Raw genomic sequence first — 14,423 nt, forward strand, 5'->3', positions numbered from 1 at the left:
ATAGTTGCTATAGTTAAAAAGAAATTGTACTTGCATTACACCGCTGTTATAATTTGCTGGCCGTTAGAGCAGTACTTGGAAACTCAACCCAACCTAGTGTCTGACAGCAGGTATAATCACATTCCAAGGAGCAGATTGACAGCCAGTTGATGAGAAATGTTAAATATGGAGCTTTGCTTTCTTGGTTAAGTCATTGAAAAAGGGCGTGAAGAAGGAATTGCTTTTGAACTGCTGTTTCTGGTTTCTCATGTTTTGTTTTTTTTTTTTTTATAGTAGCATAAGCTGAGGCCTTCATCCTAAGTAACAGATTATTTACTAGATTCTTTGCAAACAGAAAGTTTTAGTGTAGTAAAGTCCATTACGGAAAATAATGAAATTGTAAGTAAATAGTTTAATGCAGTTCATTTTTGCTAAGACTCACTGTAATATATGATACTGTGATATATGATATGTGATAGCTGATTTTACATGGTAACCAAGGACTTAGAGCGTCGCTGTGATAGTAATACTGGGATAATACCAGTTAATGATCCTTCTTTATTTTAGTCTCTATACTTATGTTTTCAATTAACTTAAAGTCTTTTCATATTAAATGTATACACTGCATTTTCAGGATGTGAATGTAGATGCACAAAATGCAAATGGCTTTTTATTCCAAGTGTAAGAACTTCACAGAAAATTTAAATAATCCTTTGCTGACAGTGATGTTCCTCTAGAACAAGTTATCAGTAAATGCATCATGCATTGATTAATAATAACAACTGGCATAAAGGAAATTTTGTTCTTAATTGCAAGGTTAGAGACCTCAGTCTCTCGTGTCTCTTGTAACCTGTAGTTACCCTTACCTGAGTGAAGCTTCAATTTTAATTGCAAAGACTAAGTTTTTCAGGTAGGCCAGATTATTTCTTTTTTCCAAAGAAGTAGAAGTCATGGATCAGGGAACCCTTGTTATTTTTAACCCAGTTTTATCTACTGTTGCAATAGTATACTTATGTTTTATGGTTATGCCCATGCAGTATGCCAGATCTGTCATCTTAATCAGTTTTATGCCAAGAAAAGTAGCTCAGGTGCAGTTGTAATGTAGAGGTCACATGTAATTTTTGTTGCTTCTTTACAGTCTTCACATTCCCTGTATGATAGGGCTGCGATTCACAATCCCTGTTGGATTTGCTCTGGCAGCCAAGGCAGTTGATGTCCCCTAACTGTGAGAAAGACTCCATGTACTGCAGTTCAGTGTAAGAGGTATCATGAATCAGCCATCAGTTTTCTCATTTTTACCACCCTGTACTATTGCACTTCAGTGGTTTTCTATGCTGTAAATTGGTGAGTTGCCTCATCTTCTGTTTTTCGCACCTTTGAGTGAAGACCTTCAGCGGGGGATAAGGTTGGAGAGTTGAGAAAGGTTATATGTTTATTGCAGCCACTAAGTCATTAGGAATTAATTTTTCAAGAGGAATAGGTTTAATGATCAGCTAAAGTCTAAATCATGGTGGGGTCAGTTTTCATTCTATATCAGTTAACTTATAAACCTCGAGTAAAAAAATGTTTTTGTGCTCCACAGCACCCATGCATGGTGAGGAGTGTATGGGGAAGGAAATACAGGGGCAAGGTTCTGCAGAAGAGGAAAGGCAGTCCTGGGGTTTAGTTGTAAATGAAAAAAAAGCCCTAGGAATTGAGTTGAATCATTAGTAAGAAGCTACTGCAAACAAGACTTCCTATAAAGAAGGAAAAGGGGAGTAAGGCTGTGATTCTTTAGCAGTTTCCCATGTGGAATGCTTAGGCTTATAATGATTACAGTTCATGAGTTATCTTGCCTCTGGAGTTATTTCCCCTTTGTATTGTTTTCTGTCTCCTCCTCCCTCTAATCTAAATTCTAAAGGAATAAGAGGGAGACTAGTGTTTTTGCTGTTAAAGTGGTCACATTTTTCAGCCTACTGGTTATCATTAAAATGTTTTTATTCATATTGCTTTAGGTACTGCCTTTCATCTATCGTGCCATTGGTTCAAAGCATCTTCCTGCCAGTAACATCAGTTTTGTTCATCTTGATTCCCATCCAGACCTTCTTATTCCTGTTAATATGCCTGCAGATACTGTATTTGACAAAGAAACTCTTTTTAGGTAAGTCCCGGGTACTGCCTCAGAGTACTTTAAATCTACTTCTTGCTGCCTTTGATTCACAGTGAATATTGGTACAACTGAGTAGGAAACATGAACAAAGGAGGTATAATTCAGGTTCAGGTTGTATCTTCCATCTTTTCACTTTTGCTGAAACTTTATTTTTTTAATGGAAAAAGTTACATTTGTGTTTTATGAATGTGGCCAAATGTTTATGTGGTACATCAAGCAATTTAAGATGTATGAATTTGCTTTGTTTAGTTGTTCAGTAGTATATTATGATATTAGCCCCAGTAGTTCCTCTGGGTAACAGGAAAACACTCTAAGTTGATGCTTTGTCTGAAGAACTGTAGTTTTAAATCAGTCTTTCTTTCTTCACACTGAAAAATTGACTTTGAGATTGAAATAGCATATAATTTCTTGGCATGGTGAATATGTGAAATTAAACAAGATTTTCATATTAGAATCATAAAGACCAATATTTTCTACCACCATCTGAGGTAGGTAGGGAATAAGCCACAGGGTGATCCCTGCTATTGTCTTTCTCTTCTTGTTTTAAAATAAATATTGATTGCTTCAGTATTATGGTGATTTACAGCAATTACAAGCTAATGCAGTTGTGTAAATACTTGGATCGTCCTACCCATAGTGAATATTTTATTCTCTTTTTTTGACTAATAAGTTTTGTGGACTCTATCTTAGAATCTTTGAATGATTTGGATTGGAATGGACCTTAAAGATCATCTAGTTCCAACTCCCCTGACATTGGCAGGGACATTTTCCATTAGACCAGGTTGCTCAAAGCCCCACGCAACCTGGCTTTGAACACTGCCAAGCATGGGTCATTCACAACTTCTCTGGAGAACCTGTTCCAATGCTTCACCACCCTCACAGTGAAGAATTTCTTCCTAATATCTAATCTAAACCCACCCTCTTTCAGTTTAAAGCCTTCCCCCTTGTCTTATCACTGTATGCCCTTGTAAAAGTCCCTTTCCAGCTTTCTTCCCTTTTAGGTACTGGATGGTCCTATAGGTCTCCCTGCAGCCTCCAGGCTGAACAACCCCAATTCCCTCAGCTTGTCCTCACAGGAGAGGTATTCTAGCCCTCTGATCATCTTCATGGCCTCCTCTGGACCTGGTTCAATAGGACCATGCCCTTCTTATGTTGAGAGCCCCAGAGCTGCATGCAGTATTCTGGGTGGGGTCTCACAAGAGTGGAGTGGAGGGGCATAATCACCTCCCTCAACCTGCTTGTCATGCTTCTTTTGATGTGACCCAGGATACACTTGACATCATACACGTAATTAAATAGGGTCTTGATAATGAGGAAAGATGCTAATCTCGCAGTTGTGGAGTGACTCACTTTAATTACTGGGATGATATTTAAAATCTACCTAGAGCAGTTTACAATAAAACGCTCTCATGAGGTCAGTCTGAAGTTATTTAGAACGATGTTGTGTCCTTGCTTGCACTTTCCTCTATCTGATGTATCAAGAGAGAAAGGATGTAGAATCACAGAATTGTTAAGGTTGGAAAAGGCCTCTATGGCTATCAAGTCCAACTGGTAACCTAACACTGCCATGTCCACCACTAAGTAGTTTATCAAAGCACCGTACTAAGAGTGAAGCTGATTGCACTCTATGTCTGAACTTTTTTAAATCTACTACAGACATTATAGATTTCCCTCTTTTTCTTTCTTTGATGATGTTACCCTTACACAGAGTACTAATTTTAGATGATTTGCCTGGAGGTTTTAAAGATGTGGAAGATGGTTGTGGTGTTCTTGACCATATTTTATTTATAAGGAAAGTAATACTGTTACCTCCTGTCTTTCTCTATTGATTACAGTGAATTAAGTATTGAGAACTGGATTATGCCTGCTGTTTATGCTGGCCATATTTCTCAAGTAGTATGGCTTCACCCACCCTGGGCTCATCAGATCTCAGAAGGAAAACACAGTTTTCTTGTTGGGAAAGACCTGTCAACAACGACAATCAGGTAAATTGTCTGCTGTCATAATGCTAGTAATATAAAAGTTGTCTCTGTAGCTTTTCACTGGCATTTTTTTGTGTTCTTGGATAAAGATGAAAATTTAATTTGTAATTTGTATTTGTAATTTCCTTAGGAAATGCCTAATGCAGTTCAACTTATATCTATTTACTCTTTGGTCTGCCTAGTAAAATTTTTATTTGGTGTCAGCCATGATTCTATTTTTCTAGTGTGGGAGTGGTTTTTTTGCTTGTTTTGTTTTTTGGGTTTTTTTAAGTTAGTCTACTACTTAAACACTGAAACAGGTACTCAGGTGGTGAATTCTCCATCCTTTGATAAAGGATGATTGATCTGGGCAGCCTCATCTACCTGGAAGTTAGTTCTGCTTTGATCAGATGGTTGACTAGAGACTTCCAGATGTCTCTTCCAATCTTAATCATTCTGTGATTCAAGTTCTGATCAGAGCCCCTCATCATTCTGCAGGATGCAATCCATGATAATTTTTCATTCACTATATTCACTGTGTTGTGATTTTGTACAGTTTTAATGGGCATTTACAAATCATGTCTCTTATCAGCATATTGAAGTAAATCTTTTGAGGCAAGTTTAACAGAGGACAGCAAAGAAATGCCTTGTTTTACCACCTTAAGTAAAATGCTAAAGCTCTACAATTCTGAATCTGAAGCCTACAGTTAACCTAAATAATAATAATAAATTATAACTATGCTAATGATGATAATAATTATAAAGCAGCTAGTAGTTTCAATTACATTTAATCATTTAACCAAGATATAGAAATACTTCATAATGACTGAATAGCTCTCACTGGTGGCCTTAGCTGTCCCAAAAACAACATTTCAGGCTTCTTTTTGAACACTGTCAGGTACCTTCACTTCAGATTCCAGGCTTACCAAATCCATGAAGGAAAAAAGGGAAAGAGTCCTCAGAAATACAAACTTGCTTAAAGTTTTGTTGACAACAGATGAATAGGCAATAAATACCTTAGTGTCCACTAAGGAAAAGGCTGTAGTATGAGCTCATGTTGAACCCTGCAGAATTTCTGAGAAGAGGTCCTGGGAATGCCCTGTCAACAAGATGAAGTTGTGATCCAGCCTCTCATCTTGGCAAGCTCAGGCTAATCCATCCACAAGACACTGGGGAACTGAGCTTCAAATGTCTCCTGCTTATGAAATTATTTGTCTTTGATGGTGATACCCTGTAATCAAACAAGGCTTTAACAGACATGAGCGGAAGTTCACACTTAAGCTTATCTTTAGTCTGAGTTTATGATGCTTAAGGCTTAATGTACTGAAATATGGCTTAAAAATTCCATTCTTTATATAAGCAGAGGTTTTAGCACTGTTGCTTTTGTTGAATTAGTTGTTTTGGGTTTTTTATATAAGTGGATTCAACTGATACCTAGCTATTTATCCTCTAGTTACCATCTCTCTCACTTAGAGCAGGGAATCTATGTCAGTGGTAAAAGAAGTTAAATTCTACCTATTAATTAATAATATTTTACTTTTACTAAATCAATATTTATGCATTTCCGGGCATTTCTCAAGCCCAACTAACATAATTTTCCTGGAAAATTAGAAAAGGCAAAATAGCTATAGCTTTGCAATCTTATATGCCACAATATTGACAATATCTTGTTCAATTCTGGATGTTGTCTTTAAAATGCAATTTAATGGCAAATTAATCATAGTAGCACATAATGTAGAGTCTTTTTTCTTATCCATTAAAACCTTGTAGGACTATCATAAAAAGTGTAGGATGAATTTATATATATTTATTTCACAATAAAGAAGTGGAAAAAATTTTAATTTAAAAACCTGAGGATTGAAATTTTGTCTACACAGTTTTATTGCTTTCGTTACCCATCAAACGTCTGTTTATTCTTCTCTGGATCTTTAAAGTATAAAATGCTTTTTCCTAAGCTCTTTGCCAAGATGTATATTAACTGTGAGTTACTGTCAATTGTAGGGTTACAGGCACAGATCATTACTTTTTAAGTGATGGTCTTTATGTTCCTGCTGATCAGCTAGAAAACCAGAAGTCCTTAAATTTACATGTCATTCTCATCAACCCTATTGAATCATCTAATGGCCATGAAGAAAATGGTGAAGTAGCATCTGCTAAAAGACTGAAGCTAAATACAGATGACACAGCAAGCACCACTTCTGCCTCTTCATCAATGGGTCTTGGTGACCTTGATAACAGCACCCCAAGTGTGAAGCAAAAGGAAGTACCAAATGCAAGTGCCCTGAATAGGGCAGGAACCTCGCCAGAGTGCTCAGCTTCAAGCTGTCTCAAAACCAGTGAATGCCCAATAAGGGAAGTTGTTAAAGATATCTGCCAAGTGCTGCAGAAAGGGGATGCATATGTTTTGGACATTGACTTAGATTTTTTTTCAGTTAAAAATCCATTCAAAGAAATGTACACACAGGTAAGCATAACAATTGAATGGCCTCATACCATTCACAAGAGTCATAGTCTTAGTATTTATGTCTATGGAGAAACTTTCACCTAAGCTCAATCAGCAGATTAGCTGATCACGGTTAATGATTCATGGTCATATTTTAAAGAGAGACATTCTAGTGGAGTGTACCTGACAAAAATTTACAACTGCCAAATAGGGGGAGATTCTTACATTTGATAATGGTATGGAGTGTACATTCAAGCTCAGAGGTATATGGCTCACTTGTGCTTGTTGCTTGGGACATAAATGCTATGCTTGGGTTTCCACAGGTAACCTTCCAAATACTCACAGCAAGAGTCATCAAGGAGGAATCATAGAATGGCGGATTGTGTCATTTTTTACCCTTCATGACATACTATTAGAAAACCACAGTGGTATCAAGAGAGACTGCCTTTCAAAAGGCATGGTGGTGTTGATTGTCCAAAGAGTGGTAGCTTGTCCTGATGAGAGGCTGTTATGCTCATTATTGTCTGCAGTACTAGAGTAGGGGAATGATCTTGGTAATCACATTATTTTTTTGAAGAAGGAAAGCTTTGAGGATTTGGTTTCTCGTTTGAAGAGTCTAATCCTTTTCCTCTTTTTTGTCTAAGACAGAATATGGGCTCTTGCAAGAGTTGTACAATTTCAAGAAGCCGCACAAAAATGCAACAGAGGTATGATATTTCCTTGTGGCATGTAGAGGGAATGGTTCTTTTTATTCACCCAATAAAAATGAGTTACGCCAACAGGAGGGAACCTATCAAAGGTGCTTAATGAAGTGGTCTCAAATTAAGCTACGTGGCACGCTGAATGCTAATCAGCAGAATCTTAGAAATTCTTTCCTATTAAATGTTTTGATTAAATGAGTAAATTGCATAAATATTTAGCAGGAGTGTGAAAATTAATTTCTGTAAACAAATGGTAATTGACAAGGAAGGAATGAAAACATTGTAAGTCATCTGCAATGTTGTTCTTTTTGTGGCTCGACAGGACTTTGGACTGGTGAGGTTTCTTCTTTTTTTTTTTAACCCCTCCAGGCTCTCCCCTTCTTTGCCCTAGTTGCTCTTGCTTGATAGCCAGAGTTGTGATAAATGTCTAATTGGTATTTTACCTGTCTATTTAGACCTGGAAAGGATGGTATTATGCCACTGTAATGTATTTTTTCATTTTGTGTGCTCTCTGCTTCTCATAGGAAATGTAAACTTTCATAATCTCATCTGGACACTGTTAGAAAGATTCAACACATGTAATTAGCACAAATTAATGAAACCTAATTAATATATATATAAAGAAATAGAGATATGTGGAATATTGGCAAACTGATTTTCATATCTCTTAGTAAATCTGCAGTAAAAACAGATACATATTTAGAAGGTGGCTTTTTTAAAATTATTGTTGGAAAGACAGAGCAAAGTGAGACGATTTATTCTGAAAGTATAACAGCTTCTACAGACATTCACTGTGATCCTCTTGAATTGATGTGCCATAGTAATGAAACAGTTGTTTCAGATTCCCCACTTCCAGTAGATCAGTCATTACAGAGTTTAAATCATAAGGTAAACCATGATATTCTTACTTCATTTTTTTTACTAACATACTGTTATATATGCTTATCTAAAGGAAGGCTTGCTGGATTGTGTTGAAAACCGTGTTCATCAGCTGGAAGATCTGGAAGCAGCATTTGCAGATTTGTGTGACAGTGATGATGAAGAAACTCTCCAGAAATGGGCTTCATATCCTGGGTATGAGAATTATAAATGGCTTAAAATGCAAACAGAAGTTTTGGAACTGATAAATCCCAGCACTTTGATAACAGAGAAAGATAGGATCTATGCAAGGATACTGTTTTTCCTTTAGTTCTAGAGGAGAAAGAGTCAGACAAAATAAAAGGAAAGTCAGTCTGCTGTCTTCAGCACCACCGTAAGACTTTGAAGCTCAGTCTTCTCCAGCTTCTTTCAAACTCTGTTGCCTATGGATGGAGGCATTTTGTTGACTAAAAACTTAGTCATCAGTGTGTATCAGAGTTCTCAAAAAAACAACAAACCAAGGAGGACATGGAGAAGCAATGCTTTGGTGCTCCCGAAGGGTCAGCTTTCTGTGGAAAAATGGAAATGAGCGAAAAATTATGTCTGAGCAACAGTCTCCACTAAACATCTGAACTGTCCCAGCCCCGTTGCCCACTGTGCTGTTAAAGTAAATGTTTTCAGCTGAAAAGAGACACTGAAAATCTGAGCTTTTCCTTGATGGGAAAATCATTTATTTTCCACATCAAATGCAGCAATTACTGTCAGACCTCTGTAATAGTGACAACAAATATTTCCTGTAAAAGTTGATACGACTCGACCTTTGCAGGTCTGCCTTAAAAGAAGCACAAAGAGGACTTGCCAGAGGCAGCTATGAGTATAAGGGCTTTATAAGAAAGAAACAGTACAATAGTACTGATAATTGTACTGGTGAAACAGTACAATAGTACTGATAATTTCCATTTTTTCAGGTGCAAGATGACAAAGAGAGGCAAATTTCATTTTCAAATCCTAGGCCATAATAACTTCTACTTTCCTCTTTTTTTTTTCTCTTCTTTTTATTTGTTTTGTTTTGTTTTGTTTTAACTGCAGAATGAAGCCACTTGTTCAACTAGTTCACAGTTTGAAAACCAGGATGGAAAGCCCAGACTATGAAATGGTAGGTGGCAAGGTAAAAGAGCAAAAAGTAGATGAATTTCAAAAGCATAGCTTCAACAGACAGGGAAAATTCATACTTCCTTTCAGATTTGCTTCTTGATTCAGGACTTTGTGAGAGTTTGTTACTTTTCCTGGGTTTTTATGTCTCATTACTTATGCCAGCTTTTCTTTTTAAAGCTGCTAAAATTCTTCTCTGCTTGTCTATATTTAGGCAACATTAGTGTGATCTTTCAGGACTGTGATATCTTGAACCACATTCTATGAAGGGAGGTTTTGTTTCACCAGGGTCTGTTGATCTTCTTTATAGAATTTAAGATAAGATACCTATTTATAAAGCATCAGAGCTATCATCTTCAAGGACTGCAGCACACTGAGTTTATAGAAAAGGTACAGTGTACTGGAGATAATGAAACAATCCATACAACCTCCAGATTTTTATTTGTTTCGTTTAAAGAACAAGCTGGGGCAGAAAATCCCACAACTCTTACTGCCTAAAGAGGTGTAAGTTATCTACTGGGCTAGGGATGGTATGCTAGAGACCTTCTACACAGGTAAGCTGTATCAATAGTTCATCAACAGAAATGAAATCTGTTTAATTTACCTGTAGGTACATCAGGCTGGTTTAACCTGTGATTATATGGAGCTTCCTCACCATGTTAGCACTGAAGACGAGATCGAAGGCCTCATACAATCCGTTAAAGTTCTACTAAAAGATATGCCCAAGCCCACGCTTGTGACTGTTGCTCGGTAAGACTACGTGGACACTTTTAGTTTAAAAAGCTCTGACTGTACTCATGAAGATAAATGATTTTATCAGTATAGCACTGGTTGGTGCATCTTAAGTCCCGTCTTAAAGTGGAAGCCTTATAGTATAGTAAACATTGACATTTGGAAATATTAATCATAAATCAGTGACAGAATCTACACAGATAAGGGAAGGCTCTGCACTGATGGCCAGTTTTACTGGGCTTTAAAGTAGCTGGCACTGATTTCAAAAGCTGTGAAAACATGATGACTTAATCTGCTTCAGCATAAGTTATATAAAGTCTATAATGAGGCCTTGCGTATGTTGGGATTGATAGCTGTCACTGGAGTTCATGCATCTTCACTACTTCCATTACTTGTGCTAATTAGAGCAAAGCTAGGACAAACCTGCCTGGGCTGACATCCCACGTTTCTTCTTCTCTTGCTCTAGGGTGTTGTACTATAGATAGGATTTCTGTTTTCAGTGAAACTTCTGCTGGAACTGGTTTTCGTCTAATAGGCTGAAAGCAATCTATATTCTTTAAGGCTCTAGTAAAGCTTTGTTATGGAGTAAAAGTTATGTTTCCAGGACTGTAAGAGTTATTATTTAGGAGAAAAGGATGGAGCTTGAGGCCAGGGACCTGGGAGAACCAGGGATCTCTAAACCTAATTTGGAGGCCACAGTGTTATCTTTTTTCAAATTGTTGCAATTTAATCATTCAGAAATACCAAGTGTGCCCTTAAAAGGGCAGGCAACAATAGCAGAAGCTGACACGAAACTGGCTTTGTCAATAAGAAATAGTATGGGTAATCCCTACAATAAAAGAAAGTATATTCCCTGTGCCAGCTGCAGGATTGTCATCCAGTGTTGCAGAGGAAACAGAATCATCTCTCTAAATCTTGACAGATAAAAAATTCAAGAAGTGTCAGCTCTGCTAGTATTGGTTTGCAGTTCATTAATAGGTACTGTAAAAAATGTTATATCCCAGGGATTATGAAGATGTTTTTCAAGTTTTTCTACCTACTTTACTAGTAGCATTTGAATTTTTCAATTTTAACTTAACATGTGTCCTATAATTAGATCGTTTGCTTGAACTTTGTCTGCCAACATGTTCTGTGTCAGATTCAGAAAGAGAGTAAAATTAGAAAGAAGATTAGGTCACATTCCTGATCTGCTGCAGGCTTTCTATTCAGCTTAAAAAGTAGTGAGGAGATCCACAGCACTACGCTTTGAAGGGATACTGGGAGGCAGAACTTGCCAAAGTTGTAAGGCTCAGCCTAGCCACAGAGCCTTACAAAAATACACAATGTTGTCATGCTGGTGATATCTGTATTCTCTCATGCCTTTTTCAATTCCTTGTTACAGATCAAGTTTGGATGACTATTGCCCTTCAGAGCAGGTTGACATGATTCAAGAGAAGGTTCTCAATTTACTCGGTTCGGTGTATGGCTCTCTGAATGTGCACTTAGACTACTCAAGCACTTCATCTTCTTTGTGACCTTGCTTCATGTATTGCTGTCTAATGCAGTGGATTAATTTAAATTGCATATTAGCTATGGTTACAAGGGGAAAACTACTGTTATTTCACCAGGTGGCACTAGAACCCAAGCTGACCCAGAGCTAGTTTTGAGTTGCATTACTTTCTCTAAGTCAGCTACATTTGAACTGTTCGTTACCTGTTTGGCTTTGTTTAGATTAGTTCTGTGATTATTATTTTTATTGTCTTTCTTCTTAAAATTGGTGCAAGAGAAATGACTTTTTGTCTATAAAATGACACTTTTTGTCTGATTTCTTTGTGTCTGTAAAAAAAACATAAAATATATAATTTTTTAAAATAAATAGATATCTTTTATGTAATTAAACTTTTTTTTTTAATTGAGTTTGGTGAGTAACAGAATTTGTTCCTGAGTTGCATTATATCTTTTAAAAAATTATCTGAATAATGCCCTTAAGACTGTAGGTTTACATAGTGATCTCTCGTAATTTTTGTACTTGAGATGAACCTCTCATTTCTATAGAGCAGCTTATGGCTTCTGCCCTATCCACAGAATATCATTTATATTTATACTCTCTTTCATTAATATTGTCTTATTTTGCCTTAGTATTTCATTGGTGACTCATATGATGTCCTTAATGTACAGACATTGGCTTGATATTTTCACTTTTACATAATTTTGAGGATAAAAAGTATGTTTACATGTGCATGCTTTTATCTTTGGAATCCTGTAAGGAATTGAATTGATAGTTTCTTCAGAAACAAAGATTTAGCCTCATTGAAGTCAGCAGCAAAATCTTCTGTACCAGTTTTTTGCTCATTTCTGTATTGCTATTTGGAAAATAACAGTTTTAGAAATGTTTAATTTAGAAATCAATATAGTTATAGAGAAAACTGCCACTTTCAGAGATAAAAACCCCACAGGATTTATTTGGGAATGAAAATGAAATGGGAAAGAAAAAAATGCCACCTAGAATATTGTTATTTGTTATGAATATATTTTGCGTGTAATTTCTTCTGAAATAGTTAGGTTCATTTGCTAACATTACTCTTTGCTCTACCATGACTTTGTGCACTTTTATGGTTTTTTATTGCTTCTGCTGTTGATATAAATTACTGTATTATAGATTGCAAATATATAATCATTCTAAAATATTTCTTCCAGTAGAATAAATTCCATGACCATGGACCCGCCTTCATTGTGTTTTTGTGACACATCTGTCACAAAGACATGCCTAGCCTGGGACCCAGTTTCCTTAATACTTCATAAATTATGAACAGCCATACCTTACATATAGAAATGAAGTGCAGTCAGATCATGATTGTGTAAAGATTGGGGTTTTTTTAAAGTTAGAGATGCTTCTTGCTGGGCTTTGCATAAGGTTGTAGAAAACAAAAAAACCCAAACATGTAGGGCACAGCTGAGCCCCTCAACCACGGCCGGGTGGGCGAGAGCCCTGGGGAAAGCTTGGGCAAGGGAGATCAAAACACTGCCCGGCAGCCAGGGCTGAGGGATCCAACTGGGAGAACCTTTAGCATGGACCAAACTCAGCAATGTTTGCATCTCTGCCTGGGTGCTGCTTTGGGGATTCCTTGGTTGGTGAGGTAACAAAAATAAATTTACTCTTTGCATTTTGTCTGTGGTTTTGTGGTTGTTCCTGTGCCCTGCCTGTGCAGGCTTACACACACATGTTCAGTGTGGCTCTGCAGAATTAAACTAGCATCATGAATCGTCTATTCGCTATCCAAGTTATTTAAGAAATGTTCCTTTCAAGCACAGTTTTTGTTTATGAATGTCAAATTGTTATCTTCTGAAATGTATGACTAACACAAACTGTATAATGCACTCTAGAAAATGCCAGTCTCACCTAATTATAGAGACATTAATTTCTACATTAAGGACATTTGCAAGGTTGTTTTTTACTTTGGCAAAAAGTAATCAAGCCAAACCAGAAAGAGGTATCTCTATTTCTCACTTCTATATATGGCTTATTTATTAACCACACATACAAAATCCTCCATTCCCTATGTCTGCCTCAATGTCCTCTCAGCTTATTTCAATATCTATTATGCAGAACAACACAATGAAATCATACTGCCCAACTCTTCTAATCAGTGCTATAAGGATGAGACATGAAGGCCCATTAGAAATAAATTCACTTGAGGATATTAATATAGCAGCACCATATAAGACAGCAGCTTCATATTGTCTCTTGTAGCTAGGTGTCCTTGCCAGCTCTGCTGCTCCTTTTGGCACCACTTAGGAGTGAGGATGCCCACTTGGGAGGGCATTTGCAGATATTTGCAGATGGATCTCAGCAGTAGAGATATGCAGGGATAGTTCTGTCATAATTGTGGCTCAGCTTCCAAGATGGACCATCAACCTGAGCATAAACAGTAAAACTATCACACATTTCCATACAGTATGAAATAGAGCCTTAAACCAAATATACTGAGTGGTGTCTGTGCATCACCAGCTCTGCAGCCCAGCCACACTGCAGTTTCCCAGCTTGTCACTGCAGAACAAAATTAGCTTTTTCAAGAAAAATGAACGGAGGGTGAGTCAGATGGCTGAGGTTATCATGTCCTTTGTTACCATTTCTTCCTCTCCTTGAGGCTTCTGTTTCTGACAGCTCTGTCCCTTCCCTTCCTCTGGTAACTACTGTGAGTTAATCACCCTAGTCTCAGGCAGAGCTGGACTATGGGGGTTGAAGAGTCAACTGCATAAATATTTCTTCCTGCTGTTATTGTGGAAGAAGAAAATAGTTATCCAACAAGTTCAGTCTTAGGGGAAGAGTCCCTTCCCTGGAGGTACATAAAAGATGGATGGATGGATGGATGTGGCATTTAGGGACATGGCTTAGTGGTGAACATGACCATGCTGGGTTAACAGTAGGACTCAATGACCTTAAAGGTCTTTTCCAACCTAAACAGTTC

General features: G+C 37.2%; 1 protein-coding gene across 2 annotated transcripts; it reads left to right on the plus strand.

The window, feature by feature from the left end:
* On the plus strand, positions 1-13,102 carry CUNH5orf22 (chromosome unknown C5orf22 homolog). Of its 2 annotated transcripts, XM_029961413.1 has the most exons (10): positions 1-378; positions 1,118-1,242; positions 1,974-2,119; positions 3,964-4,113; positions 6,091-6,553; positions 7,177-7,239; positions 8,186-8,307; positions 9,181-9,247; positions 9,854-9,993; positions 11,357-13,102. In XM_029961413.1, the coding sequence occupies exons 3-10, from the start codon at positions 2,079-2,081 to the stop codon at positions 11,487-11,489; spliced, it is 1,179 nt and encodes a 392-aa protein (XP_029817273.1). In that variant the 5' UTR covers positions 1-378; positions 1,118-1,242; positions 1,974-2,078; the 3' UTR covers positions 11,490-13,102. The 2 variants fall into 2 exon arrangements, with proteins under 2 accessions (XP_029817273.1, XP_029817272.1); XM_029961412.1 differs by having other exon boundaries at positions 1-1,242.
* The last annotated feature ends 1,321 nt before the right edge of the window (positions 13,103-14,423 follow it).

This window comes from Manacus vitellinus, unplaced genomic scaffold (assembly GCF_001715985.3).
Source record: "Manacus vitellinus isolate BGI_N305 unplaced genomic scaffold, ASM171598v3 scaffold_33_pilon, whole genome shotgun sequence".
NCBI classification, from domain to species: domain Eukaryota; kingdom Metazoa; phylum Chordata; class Aves; order Passeriformes; family Pipridae; genus Manacus; species Manacus vitellinus.

Excerpts from the sequence above, each read along its gene's own strand:
- CUNH5orf22 (XM_029961412.1), top strand. The coding sequence starts at position 2,079 with ATGCCTGCAGATACTGTATTTGACAAAGAAACTCTTTTTAG. Across the intron at positions 6,554-7,176 it reads TCAAAGAAATGTACACACAG|ACAGAATATGGGCTCTTGCA; the intron begins GTAAGCATAACA and ends TTTTTGTCTAAG. Across the intron at positions 7,240-8,185 it reads CGCACAAAAATGCAACAGAG|GAAGGCTTGCTGGATTGTGT; the intron begins GTATGATATTTC and ends GCTTATCTAAAG.